At 36.5% G+C, this 20609-nt stretch overlaps 3 protein-coding genes across 4 annotated transcripts; 1 reads left to right on the top strand and 2 right to left on the bottom strand.

Annotated features, from left to right (window-relative positions):
* Positions 1–1626: 1626 nt before the first annotated feature.
* On the bottom strand, positions 1627–5115 carry LOC113726991 (chromo domain protein LHP1-like). Its single transcript, XM_027250935.2, has 6 exons — positions 4588–5115; positions 4095–4120; positions 3606–3692; positions 2746–3477; positions 2057–2117; positions 1627–1942 (listed from the first exon to the last, which is right to left on the bottom strand). Exons 1-6 carry the CDS (start codon positions 4990–4992, stop codon positions 1898–1900), a joined length of 1356 nt encoding a protein of 451 aa, XP_027106736.1. The 5' UTR covers positions 4993–5115; the 3' UTR covers positions 1627–1897.
* A 2276-nt stretch (positions 5116–7391) lies between these two features.
* On the bottom strand, positions 7392–13376 carry LOC113726992 (RNA polymerase sigma factor sigB-like). The gene is made up of 7 exons (XM_027250936.2): positions 12886–13376; positions 11082–11371; positions 9970–10584; positions 8801–9031; positions 8536–8676; positions 8046–8246; positions 7392–7940 (listed from the first exon to the last, which is right to left on the bottom strand). Exons 1-7 carry the CDS (start codon positions 12971–12973, stop codon positions 7659–7661), a joined length of 1848 nt encoding a protein of 615 aa, XP_027106737.2. The 5' UTR covers positions 12974–13376; the 3' UTR covers positions 7392–7658.
* Positions 13377–16574: 3198 nt separating this feature from the next.
* LOC113726993 (uncharacterized) lies at positions 16575–19435 on the top strand. 2 transcript variants are annotated; one of them, XM_027250938.2, is made up of 2 exons: positions 16575–17114; positions 18963–19435. In XM_027250938.2, exons 1-2 carry the CDS (start codon positions 16728–16730, stop codon positions 19011–19013), a joined length of 438 nt encoding a protein of 145 aa, XP_027106739.1. In that variant the 5' UTR covers positions 16575–16727; the 3' UTR covers positions 19014–19435. The 2 variants fall into 2 exon arrangements, with proteins under 2 accessions (XP_027106739.1, XP_027106738.1); XM_027250937.2 differs by lacking the exon at positions 18963–19435 and adding an exon at positions 18509–18861 and having other exon boundaries at positions 16582–17114.
* The last annotated feature ends 1174 nt before the right edge of the window (positions 19436–20609 follow it).

Genomic DNA, 20609 nt, shown 5'->3' with positions numbered 1-20609 from the left:
GACTAAAGCGTCCCATTATAAAGTTTAGGAACTAAAGTGAGAGTTCGGGTCTAATTAAAGGGTACAACGTGAAATTAACCCAAACTTCCACTCAGATTTCAACCATTCGTTGCATTATAGAACTTCTACTCAGAATTTTTTACATTCTATTTTTTCACTGCCAAGACATAGCAAATTTTGGAAATCATTCCAAATTTGAAATCGAATGATAATAAGTACAAAAGTATTAGAACTTGTTTTGATCAAACTCCACGGTTTAAAGAATTCAAGAATCTGTTGTTACTGCCAACAAATTCCTCTACTTGGACCATACACGCCTAAGTAGAGGTTATTCAACCAGGAAACTCCAAATCTCAAAGCATCTAATTGTATCTATGGGCGATCAGATCAATTGCAAAAGGCAAAGTTCTAAGCTGCCTCAATCTAAAGTTTCACTTGTTGCAAGAGCTTAGCACAGACGCTTACATTAGTTTGTTAAGGATTAGAAAGATCAGCACCAGAAGAAGAGTCACCGCTCCAAAGCCACATCCCCCTCGTTATTCATTTATAACCATAATAACTAGACCGGCTGCTTTGCCGCTTTCCAGGACTGGATGCAGCGAGAAAGCGTACAAGAAACATCAAGAACACAAGCAGGAGTTGCATCAGGAAACTAGTTGAACTTCCAGCATCATCTGCATCTAGCTCCGCTTGGAACCGAGGCACGACAATTCCCAGGACGAAGTATATGTGAGGCCAGAAGATGATCAGGCTCAGTACCAAAACCATGAGTGCAGGAACAAGCGGTGATGGCCCTCTTCTTCTTGCCATTTTCACTGGATTCTAAACTGGCCTCCACTGGGGTTGATGGAGCATAAATACTGAGACTTGTGTTGGTTGAAGATGGCTAAGAACGAATCATCCCAAGCTTCTTTTTCTTGGGACACAAAGGCTGGTGACTTGGTGCCTGTTTCTAGGTATAAAGACGCGGATTTTAGTGATCCCCATCAATGTCTGTTGCCTATATTATTCTTCGTTGCACAGATGATGCCATGGACTAGCAACACTATCATATAGTCTTGACTTCTTTGTTTCTTGGTGGAAAAAAAAAAGAAAACAAAACGTCTGCTTTCAGGTGCTCCTAATAATGATAAATACCGATGGTACTTTCTGGACATTTTTGTTTTTTTTTTTTAAAGAACGGCCAACAACAATAGTGACCGTGACATCCCAAATACGTTATCGATCGGATCGATACTTAATAATAATGATAAATAATGAACCCCCATAAACTGGCTTAGGCAGGGAAGGATAAAGATCATAAGAGAGATCCTGATTATAGTAATATTATTGAAGACAATTTAGACAAGAACATAGACATCATGACTGAAGGCCTGAATGAAAATAATATTATGAATGAAAACTGAAAAGACTAGGAAGACCAAAATGCAGAACAATTTAAAAATCCAGATCATTTCTGCACCAGGTCATTCAAAGAACTAACGAACTGGTACAAATGTTTAAGCTTGAATGGTTCTCTTCGCATACATCTTGAGCAGGGAGTTTACGGCTGTCGGGTGTCCGCTATCATGGATGAGCCCAGACAGAAACAACTAAGCCTTTTTTGTTCACATATGACATAGTCCAGCACTAAAAAGATGACAGAATACATGTTAATCAAGTTTGAAACTAAAAGGGGAATAACCCTTTGGAGAAAGTCAAGTTACTTCACAAAAACAATCAAGTAAAAGCAGTTTGCTGCACAATTCAGCTGGATCCTAGTTGCTACTCTCCCCATTAAATACTTCACGGATTAAGTTGCAGCATTTTAGTCCACCTACAAAATTACAACACTATACATTGGAGAACACAGGTGATGCTGAACTACCCAATGTCTGCACCATCACCAGCCCAAACCTTACGCAGGACTGTACCGGAGATGTTTCTCATAGAAGTTTATCAACTGCAAAATATAGAAAAGTAATTTAAATTAAATTGTCAGAAAAAGAAATGACAACTCTGTATTTGCCAATACCTGAGCAAAAGGAAACCTGCGACTAAGAGGTAGAACAATTACCAGAACAGGGTGATTGGCCTTCAGAAATTTGTTGTCCACTGTCACTTCGCTCCCATCAGATCTGTGAGGCATGGCAAAAACACAGACACAATAGGCAAAAGTATTCAGAAAACAGAGTAAATTAATATTATAAACATGTAAACCTTGTATCCAGCACTTTAGCATCCAGTCATGTCAACAAAAGTATAATTTCAGTGCTTCTGGCACTGTCAGAGATACACTTATAGCAGCCTCCCCAACTTTATTATTTACATAGGTCGCCAAATTTAAGACAGTAAACAACATTAATACAACTACCGTCCAACACAACACACAAACATACACACACAAAAACCCTCTCACATCCAACCAAAATACATGAATTTCCAGCATATACATCCTATTATTTCTTTCACCAGCGCTTTGCAATAAGTCCTTAACAGCCAATCAGAGCAGTCTAATCACAAGTTCCACCAAGTTTTGGTTCCTAATGCTTCACATTGCCCATGACCACATGCTATATACACCATAACCTGACTATATGTTTGGAAACTTTAGTTAAAACAAGTTTACATATGTTTAGACAAAAGCAGAACCTTATCTCAAAACTGAAAGAGACATCAATTAGGGAATTACAGTTGGTATAAGTAGTAAACAAGCACAAATTTAAAAGAAATACAGATCAACAAAGTAGGTGTTGGATCACAAACCTCTTAGCCATAAAGGTAACTGAGATATCCTGACCGTTGCTGTTTGCCGCCGCAGACAAATAGCTCACCGGCTTGACAATCTCAGTGATATCACATATATGTTTAGAACTGTCAACTTTGCTTTTAAAACGGAGATCATTAGCCATATGGTCAGAACTTTGACTCCCTGAATTCGCACTCATTCCACAAGACCCATTAGTTGCTGCCATGTTCTGTAGATTCTCTGCCATGCCTGAGGGTGAATCTTGTTTAAACCTTTTAACGGAACCAGACTTCCTCCTTTTAGCACCAGTGCAGCGACCAGATTGAACTGGTTCTGGACAATCAGCATTCTGCAGGCCATTTGCACGTCCACTTTGTTCTGACAATGGAGCTTCTTGTGCATCAATTGTATATTTGTCAACACAATCCTCATTGCTAACAGCAGCTCCTCTCAGTTCACTTATCTTAAGATTCAATTCATTTGGTTCTTCCAATAAATCAGTCCTAAAGGTTGCTGGATTCACACCATTCTCATTATCCACACCATTGACACCAGCTTCTCCATTTGTACTGCCGGGTTCATTGAGAGGAGGAAATGGTAATGGCTTCTCAAGAATGCGAACCTTTACAGCAGGGACATTATACGTAGCAGCTGCAGGGGAACGCTGCTGCTGCTTTTTCTTTGACTGAGATTGAGCGCTTCCATATTTGCGCTTACGCCTACGTGTTGACCGTTTCCCTGACCGCAAGCTTCATAACCATCCAAGCAATACAAACAACGTAAGAGAAAAACAACAAATGTTAAGCACATACAAGGGACACCAACCTAATCACTCAGACTAAACATTAATTGACTGGAAGGGAAACAAAAAACTAACCTGTCTTCAAAGGCCTCAATAACATCCGAACAGGATAACAAATTTTCCAATGGCTCCCATGTATTGGCTGTCTCCGGCCAGCCTCGCCTTTGACCCCCAAAAAATTAGGAAAATTTAATAACGGATTGCTCTTGACATTAATGAATGGCAATCTAGACATGCTATAGAGAATTTTATCAAATCCAGCAAAATCTAACACTTTTCTTCAAGATACTAATTGGTAATTTAAGCATTAGATCCAATGCTATGCTAAATCTATGACGCTAATGGATGGAAACTTTATACTTCCCATTGATGATTTACTCTAAATCACGCAAATCTAACATTTCCCTTCCAAAGTTCAATAGACAGATGCAAAATTACTTAATGTCAGAGAGTTCGTGCATAATGTGGGTATATCCATGGGGTATGCGTGTGTGGATGTCTGTGTGTGTGTGTGAGAGAGAGAGGGAGAGGGGGGGAGGAGGGAAGGCGAGGAGGAGGACTAACCATTTTATCAGATACTGAACTTCACCCTATTCATTTTTCCGCAGCATCCAACAGATTTCCAAATACCAACAAAGAAAACAAACAGCAAGCCACAAAATTAGCCATAAAAGGGGTAAAAACATGCATTACAAAAAAATTCAGCACGAAAATTCAAAATAAAAGTAAAAGCAAAGAGTAAAATTAAGCACATTAAATCGTTCATGAAAATACAATAATCAGCAGCATTAGCCCAAAAAACCATTCTTGTCAATTATCTAACCAAAATCACTGAAGCCATGAAAAGAACAAAAACCAACAACGTTTACAAAATTTCATACATAAATTTGCCTCAAAAAAGGTTTTTGCCTTTGAAATCATTAAGCACTTGCGTTCCTCAGCATTAACCCAAAAACCGCAAAAAAAAAAAATTAAAAATAGAAGAACAAAGAAAAACCCACAAATGGTAATAACTTTAACACAAATTTAAACGAGAAATTAAAACAGAAAATCATACCTTTCGGACCCTTTTCCGGCGAACGGCCTCGATCTCATAATAACCTTCGGCAAGCTTAGCCTTTTCGCCCTCTCCCTCCCCTTCTTCACCTTCACCCTCTTCCATCTGCCCCTCATCAAACTGGTCATTTGCCTTCTCCCCCTCTTCTTCTTCCTCTTCTTCCTCCTCTTCTTCCGCCTCCGCCGCAGCCACAGCAGCCACAGAACTATCCTTCTCAGCACCACCAGCTCCTGCTCCTTTCTCCGGTTGCTTCTGCCGACCGTCGTCCGCCGGGGCATCAAGACTAGAAGGAGGACCACGAGGAGGGTTCTGATCATTTCCCATTGCTCCTCCTTCTCCGCCCTCAGCCGAGGTCTCCGGTGGAGCCGGCGGGTCCACGGAGGCTCTTCTTTTCCCTCCTTTCATGGTTTTCTTGTATTTTCTCTTTTTTTTTTCTTTCTTTCTTTCTTTTTACTCTTACTTTTTCTCTCTAAGATTTTAAGGTAAGTAGGAGGGAGTGAGCGAGCTGCAGTCTTCCAGTCTGACTCTGCACAGGCTTTTATTTCTCAAGAAGATAGATACAAATATTTTCAGACTTTTTCTCTCCTTTTTTTTGCCCTTTTTCTATTCATTTAGTATTTGTTTTTGGAATTTTGTGAATTTTGAAGGGGAGGGAGGGATTTGGGGGGAAAAGTCTTGGACGGAATTTTGACATTGTTAAAATATTTGTTCTAGTGCGTACTAGTAGGACTAGCTTTTAAGTACTGTATAGTAACTCTTCAAACTGTACAACTTTTGATTCATGCTGTACAAGCAATTTCTCGTTTTAAATATTCTTCAATCGTACAAGTTTTGATGAAGCATGTACAAGTTTTGGCAATAGGAACTATACTAAAAAAAAAAAAAAGATGCTCATTATCATGATTTTATGATGTTTGTTTGTACTCTTTGTAGTAGTACAAGTTACAATGCTTAAGGTACAAATATTCGTATTTATTCCATGTGGACTAGTTATATTCAAAAATTTCTTCTTGAGTATGTGTGTTAATGAGAAGATAATAATAGTTCAATGTATACACACTGAGTTTATGTGTAGTTAATTTCCTACTCGAATATTAAATTATTCTTTTTTTCCACTTATTGAATTTTTGGCTTATTTTGGTTAGTATATATAATAACTAATAAGTTTGTGTCATCACTACAATTCAATGTAACATCTTTTTGTAATCTTTAAAGAATGTAAAGCAAAATATTTTTATTTTTTTTCTTTTTCTTTTTCTTTTTGGGAGAATATACAAGCCCTTTACTTCTTTTTGTTAGTAATTTATGTGAATGCTAGATATATATATACATATATATATATAAGGTTATGTCTGTGTTGAAATTTTAAGAAAAAACAAAGTAAAGAAAGTAAAAAAATATTCTTAATATTTAGCTTAGGGACTAATTTCCAATGGCCAATTCAATCCCACTTTGCTTTGCTGCAACGTGTCAACAAAGCTCTAATTTTGTTTCCCAATCTATAGGCTGGCTGACAAGTGTGAATACATGGACTCATTTTCTTTCATTCTCTTTTCATTTCAAAGGAAGAGAACCTTTTTCTTGATCCACAATCCCATTGCTAGTTCTCTGCAGTTGTCATGGAATTTGGAACTCTCCATTACATTATTGATTTCCATTGATTTCAAGAGCAGCAGTGATTTCCTTCCTTTAGTTACATCTTTTTGTGTTAATATAATAGGTGGATATCTTTGCATTAATTTTTTCACTTAAACTCTCTTGCATGAATAAATGAGATTCATGAATGGAAGTGTAAATTATGGGCACTGATATTAGCCAGAGAAAATGAATGCAGCTTCAATTGGAAAAACCAGTTATCTCTTTTATTAAAGTCCAATGGCAAAATTTAATAGGAGAAAGTTTATAGATTAAAGCATTTTGTTTATCTAATTCAGTACAATACATTGAATGATGTTTTGTTCTTGTAAATGTGCTTCATAGGGAAAGAATTTCGGATGTAGCTTTTTGTTAATTACTAAAATCCTTTTTGCCACCCCCTTTCTTTAATATGGCTTAGCAAAATCTCAAGTTGGTCTTCAAATCATTAGCATATATATGTTCACAGGAGAGCCCGCATGCAATGTATGCGCTGCACTTTGTGTTTGGATTGCGATGATTTGAGAAAAAATAATTTGTTTCACAAATTTCAATTACATTTTTATTTCGCATACATCACATCACAAAAAATATTATAGTAATTATCTCAAATAAATCATCCAAATAAACTCCTTTCCAAACAAACGATTAATCATTTTTGTATTCAGAATGACTATTTTTCTACTTAATTTTTCAATAAAATCTTTTCTTTCCATTTTGGGATGCTTAATACTACCTTTTTCTTTTTGGTGGCCTGGTTGAGAGAGTGGAACTGTCTCAGTTATCCACCAAGCATGTCTTTAACATCCATGTAGTATTCTATTCTAGATCACCTCCAACAAGCAGCCTTTCTTTACTTGCTCAAATATTTCTCTTCATCAACTGATATTGAAGAAAATTCAGCGAGACATCAAGGGGCACTTCTTGGCCTTCGACCAATGTGTCTTTTTAACTAGCCTGACATTGGCCAAGGCTAGTTACTGGCTATAAGACTAGAGTGGTCTTTTCATATTTTCTTTTTAAAATTTTGCTCATACCCTGGCCAGGAGAAATCAGATTTTCCGCAACTAATGGAGCCAGGAATTTATCACTTGACAAGTAGAGATCCGCTGTATCTTCTGGCACAAAGGAGAACAAAAGATCATTCATTCAGAGTGAGAATATGTGCCTTTCCATGCTGTATCTCTTTGAAATTTCTGATATTGCCTAATGAAAGATTTTCGTGTTAACTGTACAGAAACAATAATATCTAGTCTTGCTAGAATGATAAGAGTTCTATAGCTGGAGAAAGAAGAGAAACAAGAAAGCAAAAGGCAAGATTATGTAGGAGTAGAAAATGGAGAAAGAAAAAATATTGAACAGGGAGAGCACGAGCCTCGAGATGCAAGTTGTTGCTAAGAAATATATATACTACTTTCCTGATCATTCTGGGGGGCTTATGAAAGTAAATACTGTTGCAAATGCTTCGTTCTCCGTTTGTTCTTTAATTTGCGGAATGCACATGATTCAATTTGCCTGATTCTCTCCCTGCTCACTCCCATCAACTCCCCAATCTCTTGCAATGTCTTCATCCTTCCATCCCCTAGTCCAAATCGCCATCGAATGACCTGCCTCTCCCTTGGGTTTAGAGTGTTCAAAACTTTCTCTAGGTCCTGTCTCATGAACCGCTTGACCAGCAAGTCTTCTGATGTTTCAGCTTCAGGATCAGCAATTACTTCCTGCAAAGAAGATACGGGGACAATAATCAGAAAATTATGCAATTCAGTGATGACTCATTGGCTAAAACTCCCGCCAAACAAGGAATAGAGAATTTCTGGACGCACCGAAGGTTTGAGATTCTGGTTTATCCCAATTTTCTGATCAAGAGATTTTGGAGCTTTAGGAGTCAGCATTACAGCAGAAAGCCTCTTCATTGAGAGGCCAGCTGCCTCTGCCACTTCTTCATCATCAGGATGTCTACCATTTTCTGAATACAGTTGCTTTTTAGCTTCCTTCACTCTATAAGTTGCCTCAACCATGTGAAACTGGATTGCCACAAAAATTTCACAGATTAAATGATGCACCACATCATCAGGACTTGTCCATAATTTATCAACTGTAGTTGTCTTTAGTATCTTTAAATAACAACATCGCAAACAAGGAAAGAGCAACCTTCGAGAGGGCAGCTACTGATGTTCGATTGTGGTAGAGGCTATAATATAGACTTGACTTTAGACAGAAGAACAAAGGCACTAGGTCTCATTATTACTTGAAATTTACATGCATCTCAGTAGAGGAAAAATTATAAGGAGTGATCAGTTTTAAGAATCTTACCGGTAATCTAATTGTCCTAGACTGATCAGAAAGTGACTTCCGAACTCCCTGCTTTATCCACCAATGGGCATAGGTGGAGAACTTGAAACCTTTTTTAGCATCAAACTTTTCTGCACCTCGTACAAGGCCTCGGCACCCTTCCTGAGAATGAAGTTAAACAAATCAGCTCCTCAGGGAATCAAAAAAACCCAAATCTGTTTTAAACAATTTATGTTTCAGCAAAAACCATGAATCATGCCATAGCAAAACATTTCTGCAAGGATACCTGAACCAAATCTTGGAGATTCATCCCAGCACCCTGATAATTCCTTGCAATTGAAATAACAAGACGTATGTTGCTCATAATCATTTTATCTTTGCTTAGAGTACCATAATTCAATCGCTTCCTCAAGGTCTTCTGATCAACACCAGCAGCAGCAGCCCATTGAGCAAAAGTGGGCTCAGCCCCACAACGCTGTGCAAGTTCCTCGTGAAGTGTTTCCAGCTTTAATAGATCCTGAACCAAATCTTAAAGGTTACATGACATCCAAATCAGTAAAAGGGAATAAAAGTACTGCTTATAAATCATCCCACCGAGCAATGAGGAGGAGAATGAAAGAGAAAGCATAGAACATATGACTCAATGTTAGCATAACATAGTTGATATTGCCCAAAGGCCATACAATGTGTGTCCTACTTGAATGTCGAGGTCATAGCGAGTCAGTAAACAAGGAGGCTGCATTTCTATTGTTTTCAAATTATTGGAAACTGACATCCACTGAGATATGTTGATCCCAAAACTTTATTCAAAGCAACTGACAACTAAGTGTCTTTGCTGAGTGTCACACCAACCATTGGTTCACGGATTGGAAAACTTCCCAAAGGAAAAGCAATATCTAATTCCACGTTCTTCAAATTAAGTAACAAAGATGGAAAAAAACTCAAAATTACAATGTGAATATTCATTAAAGAGAACAGCTACTAATCTTGAAAAGATATTGAGATGCAATTAGATTATCTACTACTTATGAGTACGCCAGAAAACCTGTAAAGCTATAAGCCCCGTGCCACATTGAGATCAAGCATTGATAAAATTATCATATGATGCTTCATCTTTGTGTATTATCAACTTCTCAAAGTTGTCCAATTTAGTAATTTGATTGCTAGATTACCCAGTGAAAAAGGAAATTGTTGTATTCGCAGGCTATTTTATTCCATTACTGTCAGAAACAGAAAATGAACAGTCAAGCTAAAAGTTTGATACTTCTGAATTTGGCTTTCTACAAGCTATCTGGATGATAAATGACAATCATCATGAGAATTCATACTTGAGTTTAATTTATGGATAAAAGTGTAGTACTCAGAACATCAATTGAAAATAAAAAAAAAACCCACAAGACTAAATATACATTTAAAAAAAAAAGAAAGAAAATACTTCATTAAAATTTGGTGAACCTGTATTCCTTCAGATAACTCCTGTTCTTCAGAAGCAGTTAGCAGCCTAGAAGTAGTGGCAGTTCCTCTCAAGTAGCGCAATGGATCAGAGTAATCTATTTCCTGTATGGAAGAACGCTTCTTCCTGCTAGTTGAACCTGATGATTTCACAGATACAGCACTGGCAGCTGCCCTCTCTGCTGCTCTGGCTCTTCTTGCTTTTCTTTCTTTTTGACGCTTTGATCTCACAGCTACATTATTCAACAGTTGTTCCTGCAGAAGCTCTAGTTCTTCATTAATCGGCTCCATATCATCAGATTCAGTGAAGGGATACCAGATTGAATGATTTTCACCCAACTCAACTCCAGCAATATTTATTTCTCCTATGGTGCTAACTCTTTTCTCTAGTTGACCCAGAAGAGCCCTATTGGACAATACATCACTAGATTCAGAAAGGGTATCCATTGCTTTACTTTCTGGCTCTGTCAAGTTACCATGGTCAACCATCATGGCTGCATCCTTGGCAACCTTTAGGGCTGCCTTTGCTAAAGCAACTGCTTCGGCTGCTGCAGCTGCTATGACAGCTTCTTCATTTGCAATAAGGGATTCTGTTGCCAAAGTGGCTCCAAGATTTGGCTGCACAAAAATTAAGTCAATGGACTCACTGAGTCAACAGATACACAAAAATTAAGTCACTGGACAACAATAATAAAGATGCTCCAACTAGTATGCCATATCATCCTTCAATGTAGAGTACAAGGTCCAACAAAAGAGACATCAAATAATAAACAGCAATGCCCAGCCTAGCCGAAATAGTTGTTAATGAATAATGACCTAGGCATCAGCTCCAATTTGTGCAATTTTGAATTACCAGTGGCAAATTAAAGTTCATAGTTACTTGACCTTAGATGTTCATCATAAGGTAAAGGAAAAGTCTAGCTTATCCATCTTGCAACTCAAACAAACCATTCCACTTATTTCCCCACACCTACAATAAAAAACCTGTCTTCTTAAGTTGTTACTTTATCATTTGAATTATAAACACGAACAAAATATCTGAAGGTTGTCACTTTTTATTATTGTTTGTTATTTGTTAAGGTTGTAGAGTCATTCTGAAGCCACTATGTGCTAACCTTTATAGCTGAATCAACTGGTCCATTGTACGTCCATGGTCTATTTGCCGTAACTGAATCTGAATGAGCTTCCAGAGAAATTAATTTCAACTTCTCCATAACAAGAACTGCAGCCATTGCTGGTGATTTTGGGGCTTTCCACGAACCATCTGAAACAGAATTTGAGTTTGCTTCTAAGGACAATAGTCGCAGCTTCTCAATGTCAAGCACTGTACTTGTTGCTGATGTCGGTGCTGATGTAGTTGATAAGATGCATTGTGTTCTTACATGTATAGGATCTCTATTTTTTGCTGCATTTCAAGAAAATGTCTAAGTATTAAAGAAGATCCAGAAATAAAATTAAAAAAAAAATATTGTCATGTTACTCAAACAGAAATCTCAGTACTAACATCCAGAAGTATTATAACACAAAGAACCAGGGCTTAGGCCAATATGCAGTTCCTCAGTTAGGTACTATACTACGAAAGTTTAAACATTGAAATTAACAAATAAGAACAATAAGAACACCATAATTTCTTTGAATCAAAATACATCCTCCAAATCACAAAATCCAATTAAGGAAGCATCAATTCAGATCAATGGAATATGATCCATAGAAAACTAAATGTTTGCATTTACAATTATGAAGACTAACAGCGATAATATCTCCCAGGAGAAAATAACATTACCTGTGTTCATCCTAATGCACCATCTAGCCGATCTTAAGGCTGCAAGCTGAATTGCCAGAAGGGTTTTAATTTACATGCCCAGTTCAGCATTCACATGAGAAATACTTTAATTTTCTTTTTTTCTTTTTCTTAGGGTGGGGAGGCTCTGCTCAGAAGACAATTTACATGGTAAGGATCTCATAATTAGAGACTAAGTTCTACTTACAGAGTAACCAAGATTATAAGGCCAAAAGGTAACAATAGATAAACTTGAATTTAGCTTCTGAAACAATGTTAACAGCTAATTGAATCCCAAGTGCTCCATTATAATACTTCATTAGATGCCTAACAATGTGATGGGCCCCATTATCTTGACTTTGTTTAACACACGCTTGCACCAGCAAAGCTCTAGCACAGGCCACAAACTCATTGGCAAATCATTAATGCAACCCACTTACACCTGACTGCCCCGTCTCATGGTATCAATCTAGGAAGAAAACCAGTTAAATTCTTTTCTGTTTTCCTTTTCATTTCCCCTCTTATGGACTTCCCAAAGTTCAAGAAAACCAGAAAAACAAAATCAAAATTCTTTTCTGTTTTCCTTTTCATTTCCCCTCTTATGGACTTCCCAAAGTTCAAGAAAACCAGAAAAACAAAATCAAGATTCACTTTTATCCTTCAAAAACAAAACAGCCAAAAAATGAGCAAACTACAAGTTCATTACTCATTAAGCCTATGCTTTTACCCATCTCTCAATTTCATTCGCGATCTAAAAAATAACAGCTGAATCTAGTCCTTTCTTAATCCAAGGAATAATGCCGCCTCCCCACCCCTGCCCTAACTCCCAAATAAATCACAAGCTAACTTAATATACAATCCAAATCATGCACGGACAAATAAATAATAGGTAATAATAACATTCCACTAATTATACCAACAAAAAAAAAACTTCAACCAAATCAAACTTTACTTGCAGCAGCACGACTCAATACAGATTTTAAATGCAGCATCAGCTATATTAAGAGAAAGCAATCCCAGAACCCACAAACACTTAATTTTAACCACTTTAATTCCAATCCAAAACTATTAAATTAGCAACCCACAAAAGTAAAATGCAAAAACAGAAAAGTAGTAAAAGAAAGAGTTCAAAAACTTACAGAGTTGGGGGGCAGAGTGTTGATGGGATTTGAAGGAAACACCAAAAGCATCCGGCAAACACCTGAACTGTGGCAATAGACAAGACATCTTCTTCCTTCTACTGCTCTCAACTTATTATATCCATACATAAGTAGTCCCTGGTATATTACTATTTTCTTCTTATGTGCTTATGTATATATTCTTCAAGCATGCTACCAATTGCTACTGATACATAAGTAAAAATGGGATTTTTCTAGTTTTCTGTTTTGAGGCAATGAAGGTTTGATATTGGCCTAAGACTATGGTACAATGTTCAAAGTGCCATCCTTGCTAATGTTTGTGGGTGGGGCGAGAGAGAAGACGGGACAAGAGAAGAGAAGAGAAGAGAAGAGGGAGTTTTGGGTGTTTCAGAATGCGATAGAATGAAAGGATAAGGGGGATGTTGGTCTGCTTCAAGAATGAGGAGGAGAGAATGACAAGCAGTCCACTGTAGCAAGGCTTTCAATTTTGTTTAGTAATATCTAATGGGGCTTTGTCAGTGGATTTGGGTGCGGCCGGCTTGTACAGGGTCCGAATGCTTGTTAGGAAAATTGTTCGAGTTGGTTTTGTATAAAATATATAAACTATAATTTTATATACACATGATATAACTTATTTTCAATAACATATAATTATAAAATAAAATTTTGTGAGATCAATACATATTGTAAAAAATAATGTACAAGATGCAATCTGGACTTTTTATTTTTTATTTTGTCAAATCTTAATCAGAACCTTTAGGAAGGATTATTTTCTTACAACCCTTCCTACCCCCTCCTCCGGCCGGTTTGAGGTGATAGTAGTAGTAGTAGTAGCAGTGTGGTTTCCACCAAAAAAATGGAAAAAAAAAAAAAAGTGTTTTCCCTTAAGTGGAATTTTTTAGGCCCCATTTGATTGGCTTGGTCATTTGTAGCCAAAATTTTAGACTTGTTTTCTCACAGCAGATTTTGAAATAATCATAAGTCAATAATTATGGGGTGTTGTTGAATTTCATGAGCATTTTTGAATTTTTGTGAAGAATAAAGAGTGATAAAAATAGTTGAAAATGAGTTTGTAGGCTGCTAATAAAGAGAAAGAGTAAGAGAAAGAGAAAGAATTAGAACTAGATGAATTATCAATTTCACCCCTTAAATTTCTGAAATTTTGTTTGCATGTGAGCTGTGTTCATGAACCAAAAAAGTGCGTCTTTGATCTATGAGGGATTAACATAGTTCATTTTGTATGCAAGGGACTAAAATTTAACATTCGTAAAAATGTGAAAGATAATTATGTCGTATCTCATTAATTAATGACACTTCTAAATTTCCGGGTCAATTCAGTTGATGGAGACAATAAACAGGTGATAGTAATTATGTGATAGTATTCGCATTTTGTTTCTTTTCAAGTCCGAGTGCTACCAATAATAAAAAAGGTTCGCAGTGATTCCATGTTCAACTCTATAAGCCATATAAACACCGCATAAGGTGCCTTCTGCTTTCTAGAGTTTCTTTTGAACCAACAAAAATTTAATGGCGATTCCTGTGATAAATGGTTGAGCAAATTATCCAGATAACCATTAAACTTTTTGACTAGTTGAGTTTCGGCCATTCAACTATTAATAATATATTTTTACTCACTAAACTATTAAATGTGTAGATTTTGGATCACTTCGTCAGATTTTGCAATTAACTCTGTCAGTAGTAACCATTAACAATGTGTCTTGTAAATCGTGGAGACACTAAGATATAACAGAGTTGGCGGTAGAATCAGACGGAATGGTTCAACATTTACACTTTTAATAGTTTAATAGGTAAATATATACTATTAATAATCGAGTGGCCAAATTTTAACTATTGAAAAAGATTAGTTGCCACTCGGATAATTTACTCATAAATGGTTGCATTTATGCACTCTACAAAAAGGAAAAACATGTTAACCAGAAATCTTATTCTTACATATATAATGTCCGTGCTAGTTGAACTACAAGTACAGAATAGGGAAGATGCACTTTTCATCCCTTGTTTTTTTGGGGACGAGTCACTCTAGTCTGCCATATTTTGGCAAAAAGACATCTAGTCTCTTAAGTTTTCAATTTCATCCAGTTAGATTCAATCAACGACTATTCTCTCAATTTGAACGAAAAGGGCACCCCATAGGGAGCAAGCTTGGGAATTCATCAAAATCAATCGAGTTTTCACTTTTCCCTTCCCCTTTTTCCTATAAAACCCTACATTTTACATCAAACCTTCTCAAAATTAAAATATATGAACAATTCTCTACAAGTGTGGAGTATGAGCAAAATTAACAACATGTTGACAATACTAGAAGAAGTTTCCTCAGGCATCCTCTATAACTGGTAAGATTTTGGTATTTGTTCGTTATTTTGTTTAGCCTTTTTCCATTTAAAAATTTTTGTACGTTTTAGAGAAAAAAAAATTGCGTAAAATTTGGTGTTGATTTAGAGGGATCGCAGGTGCAAATTTTTGGCTTGGCATGATGAACCAATTTGTGAAAGATCAGTAGGCCTGGTCTATTGAGTAGAATGAACCAACTAAAAGAAATGACTGAAAAAATGAGCAAGAGGGAGGAGTTGCTAATTGGCATAAAGGTGATGCAGTTCTTGTTGTTAGTTCTAACTTGGTTGAGAGAAAAGATTCTTTTTTTTTTCAACAATCGGAATTACTGGAAATAACACAACAAAGTTAGATTAACACTCAGAGGTAATCGAAACAACACAACAATTGGTTGAGAGAAAAGATTGCGGTTGGAATTAGAGGGCGAGATTCGAAGTAGGACCTATATGAGGAAAAATAATATAATGTTATCAAGAAGGTCATCCTTGTTTTGAGGTGACATTTTGCTTTTAATTTCTGCAATGTAGTCATCTATGAGCACCAGTAAGCCTTCCTTTGTTCTTGGTGCGCCTGATTGGAAGTGGTTTTCTATTTGGCGTGCTCGAGGCATCCATTAATTTTGCAATTTTCAATTTTTATCACTTTATTCATTTTGGTGAACTTCTATCCAAATTAAAGAATAATTGTTGGTTTTCATTCGGTTTAGATGTTGCAAAATCTAATTATAGAAAAAGTAAGTATAAAAAAAAACTAGTATTTGAATGATTATAGATTTTAATTTTTTTGACTATTAAAAAAATCTATAATCAGAATACAAAAGCAACCGAAAAACATCACAAACACTGATTATCCAAAATCAGATTCTATAATCAGCTAAAATAATTAACTGAGAACAAACCCTCTGGATGTGTTTCTGCTTAAATATTGGATTTGGGACCAAATCAATTCACATCTTAAATACTAGGGATGAAAATCACATTTTTTCCTTAAGATATAAGCATGGTCATAGTGGTAAATCTCATTTTCTTTTCTTCAACACATCACCCACCTTGATCTAACTCTGAAGGCAATAACGTGCGAATAGCAATCTCAAGAATGAAAAGCAGCAATTTTTGTCCTCAAAATCCAATAGTATCTCTATATCTTTCCCAGTAATCATCCTTTGTGAGACTTTCAAGTTTGAATGTAAAATAGTTCCCAAAAATGAGCCCTATTTTTCAGTAAATCAGAAAGAATTTTTGAAAAAAAAAAAAAAAAAAAAAAAAACTTGTGCGTGCTAGATTCCCAGACTGATTCTTCATAAAGGATTATGTCCAATAGGCTATCAAGACTCAAAAAATTAAATTCCAAAAGAGGTCCAGTTCTGTAGTTTTAAAAAAGCCCACCTTTGTAGCCCAAACAGTCTAGTGTCGGGGAAATAGCTGTCCGAACTCGAATCCCGCCTCGTCGTCGTCGTCGTCGTCGTCCGCCGCAACTTTCAAATTTCAGTGATGTCTACTGCAAGGGTGTTTAGGGGCACTAGGGTTTTACTCGAGGCAGCCAAGGCTGCCACCAAACACTCGTCGTCGTCGTCGTCGACCTCCTCCTCCGCCGCAACTGCTGCAGCGACTGCTAAGAAGAAGCCACCAACTGGCGCAACCACCAAAGCTGCTGCTTCTCGCTCCAAGTCAACCACTGCAGCGGCTAAACCGAAGCCGAATGCGAAGCCGAAGACGAAGCCGGTGAAGCAACCCCGGGCTCCTCCGAGTCCCAACTCTGGGGTTTTTAAATTGAGTCCTGTCTCTTCTGCTCTCAATGACTTCCTCGGCGTCTCCGAATCCTCCCGCTCCGATGCAGTCAAGAAAGTCTGGGAGCACATCAAACTTAACAATCTCCAGGTTCTTTTCCTTTTTCCTCTCTGTCTTTCCCAGCTTTAATTTTGGAGAATTTAAATTTTAACTCACTTTTGTAGTTGACAGTGGCGGAAATTATGACTGTTCGTTGATTAGGGTTATGGTGAAAATGAAGTATTATTGATTTTTTTCCCCTGATTGACTTATTTTATGATTGTTTTGTTACTTTTAAGTTGCTAGTTTGTTGGTTTTATTGCAATACTGTGGTTTTTTGCTTCTCTCTTAGGTGGTCCTAATTTTTGCAGATTGAGGGTATATTTCTGATATGCTGCGTTGTTTTGTTAGCTTGAGATTATGTAAGAGCCAGTTCTGCATCTTGTGGTGCAATGGGAGTAATCTGTACTCGTGTTTATTTGGAGCTATGCTGATTAGAAGAAGAACATGGAGTTGTTATTTGTGAGGTGCATTGTCTGATTAATCTGTGCTGGATTACTTATGCAATTTTAGGAAGAGTTGAAGAAACATTAGACAGGGGGATGAAAAATTGGAAATAGATTTAGGGAAGAAACTGAGAGAGGAAATTTCTACTTGTGGATACCGGAAGTAAACTTCTTTATGAAAGATTCTTCCATGTTTCAATAAAGTGTAGGGGCTTTTGAAAATTAGACTCAGCCAAGTGAGTAGACTCATATAGCTAAAGAATAGTTATGAGATATGGACATGATCGGACAAATACTACGTACTGAAATTCTAATGTGTGTAATTTTGAATGTCTTTGACTAAAATCTAATGTTATAAATATTTTTTTCCTTTTGGCAGGGTAAGATTTTTAGAAAATCACATACATTGTTTTACAAAGTTCTTCCATTTTTTAAGAATCTTAAAGTACTCTCACGTGGAATGAGAGATTTTTTGTTGTTCTATGCATGAAAACCAAAGGTCTTTGACACGAGGGAGTGTGGTAATCTTCAGCTACTGTTGCTGGCCTAAAGAATGAAATGAACAAGAAGAATAGAGATGTTTGGCTTTTTGGATATTCCCTTTTTCTTGGTCAGGTTATCTATTTACATATGAAAGTTTATAAGTAGAATGCTATCTATTGGAGATGAAGGAAGTAGAAGTGAAATGCAAGCTTACCTTTTGACTGCTGTTTTCCCCAAATTGTGGGCCTTTGTTACCTTGTCCTCTTTGTGAAATGTTACTCAATTTCCTTTTCTTTCCTCGTATAGTTTTGATACTGGTTGCTTTTGTGATGCTTTAATAGTGTTTCTCCTTATAACCTTTACAAACATATAGTTGGACATGGATGTCCCCAAATTTATGCCGGTAGTTGATACATTGGACTGTAAATAATTGTTCATGACACTCATGCATTCAAATTAGATACTTTCAAATGGACACTGATTATTGAATGGCAACATCAATGTGATTGTCTACAGAACCCTGCAAATAAGAGAGAGATTTACTGTGATGACAAGCTCAAGACACTGTTTGAAGGAAGAGAGAAAGTTGGGATGCTGGAGATTGCAAGGATACTCTCTGGACATTTTGTGAAGACTGGCTAACTGCAAATGGATTAGCTAAACCATTGGGATGACAGTGCAGTTTTTACTTTTTAGTTATTAACTTGTGGCTTGTGGATCTGCCCCCTTTAGGATAGCACGATATGTGTTGTTTGAAATTTCGGATGAAACTTGTGACTTGAATCTTTATGCTACTGATCCTGTGTATTCTATCCCGGAACAACTCGGTGCTTCACTGTCTTCTTAATATTGTTCTCCATGTTTACAAATTTGTTTTCTTGACAATGATGCGATTGCTGTTCATGGATATCAGTGGCTGTAGAATTCAATAGACAAAAAATAGCTGATTTTAAACCTATTTGCATTGCAGGACATCGCTATTGTAGCACTACCACCCATTAGGTTGTTCAAGGCCCTGTAATCTGTTTCTGTGTTAATCCCTTGGATGAGAATGGCTGGAGCTGGTGGTGAGATGAGATTGCCTGTCTATCCTCTTGGAACAATTCAAATGTGGACGTTTAAGCGTGATGTAATATTAGATCTAGAGCTGCTGATTGGGGTTATTTGGGCATCTGATGCGGGCACAGAGTGAAGGTTTCGTAAGGTCCCTTGTAGTGTTAGATAACTGTTTTGCCTTGAGATCCTCGATTGGTCATATGGGTCGAGTTGTTCTTCATTACTTTATGGGAGGAACTTGTTAGCAAAAAATGAAAATGACATAAGAAAGGCATTGTCCCTTTTTTTTTTCGGGTAAAATTAAAGGCATTACCATGTTGTATGGTATGTATTGAGCCTAAACCCATTCTCTAAGACTATTTAAGATTAAAGCTGCTCGTTATAGTACCTGTTAGGCTGTTACCTCATGATTACCATACAACATGATAAGACAATGGATCAAGCGAATTAAAAAATAAAATGAAATTGCTGACAAAGATAACTATTGCTTTTCGACATTTTAAGTATGAAATATTTACGTTTATTATTTATTTAGGGAATAAGAAATTCAGAAAGGTAAATATTTTTAGAAATTTAGATCAGCCCCACAACCAAAAAAAAAAAAAAAAAAACCTTCATGCACTACAAAGATAAGCACTTCGACATTTTAAGCATGATATATTTCTAGTTATTACTTATATTGGAAATATAGAAATCCAAGAAAGGAAAATTATCTTAAAAATTAAGATTCACTTCACAACATATGTATCTAGAACCAGTGTTTTGAAAGGCGTATTTGATGCGAATCCTGGGGCAAGCCCCGAGACAAGGCATTCCTGACCGCCCTGGGCGGTCAAATGGGGCGTTAGTGTCATGGGGCGTTCGCTCTGACTCTTGGGGCGAACGCCTGGGCGTTTGGGGGAGGTTTTTCTTTGAGGCATAAAAAAACAAATACTTTCAAAATTTCAGAACTTTTTTAAGCTCCAAAAGAACATCTAAACTAGATTTTCTCTTCACTTGTTTAAGGAAGTTGAGACCCTCAAGGTGGACTTGCAATTTCTGAAAAACTTTTCTTATGTTAGCCTACAAATTTAAGTTGGTGAACATGGATATTAGTTTGGAATATAATGATACAAAGGAGGTGAAATTTCAAAACTTTGTACATCACACTAAGGATACTCTAAAGAAATAGGGGAAAGACTCTCACTTTGATAGTCAAAACTCACAAATATCATTTGCTAGTGTCCTGGAAAAGAGTTTTCGCAACCATGATCATTAGTTTGCGGGATGACGTCAAGTCTTTTATGCAAATAATTATCAAAATTTACTGTGATTTGTTGGATTTTCACTCATGACATAACATTAGTCACACAAGCAGGTTTTACTTTTAGTTATACAAACAAGTTTTACTTTTCTTATGCAGACATAATGTTATATATATTTTTTATTTTATCTAATCCTTTTTTTGGTATTTTAAATTTTATACATACATATATATATACATACACACATGCATATATATATATATATATATATATATATGTTGTATTTTATATTTTTAAAATATTTAAAAATATAATTT

Source organism: Coffea arabica, chromosome 2c (genome assembly GCF_036785885.1).
Source record: "Coffea arabica cultivar ET-39 chromosome 2c, Coffea Arabica ET-39 HiFi, whole genome shotgun sequence".
Lineage (NCBI taxonomy): Eukaryota > Viridiplantae > Streptophyta > Magnoliopsida > Gentianales > Rubiaceae > Coffea > Coffea arabica.
The sequence above is the reverse complement of the archived record's forward strand: the minus strand, read 5'-3'. Positions and strand labels throughout refer to the sequence as shown.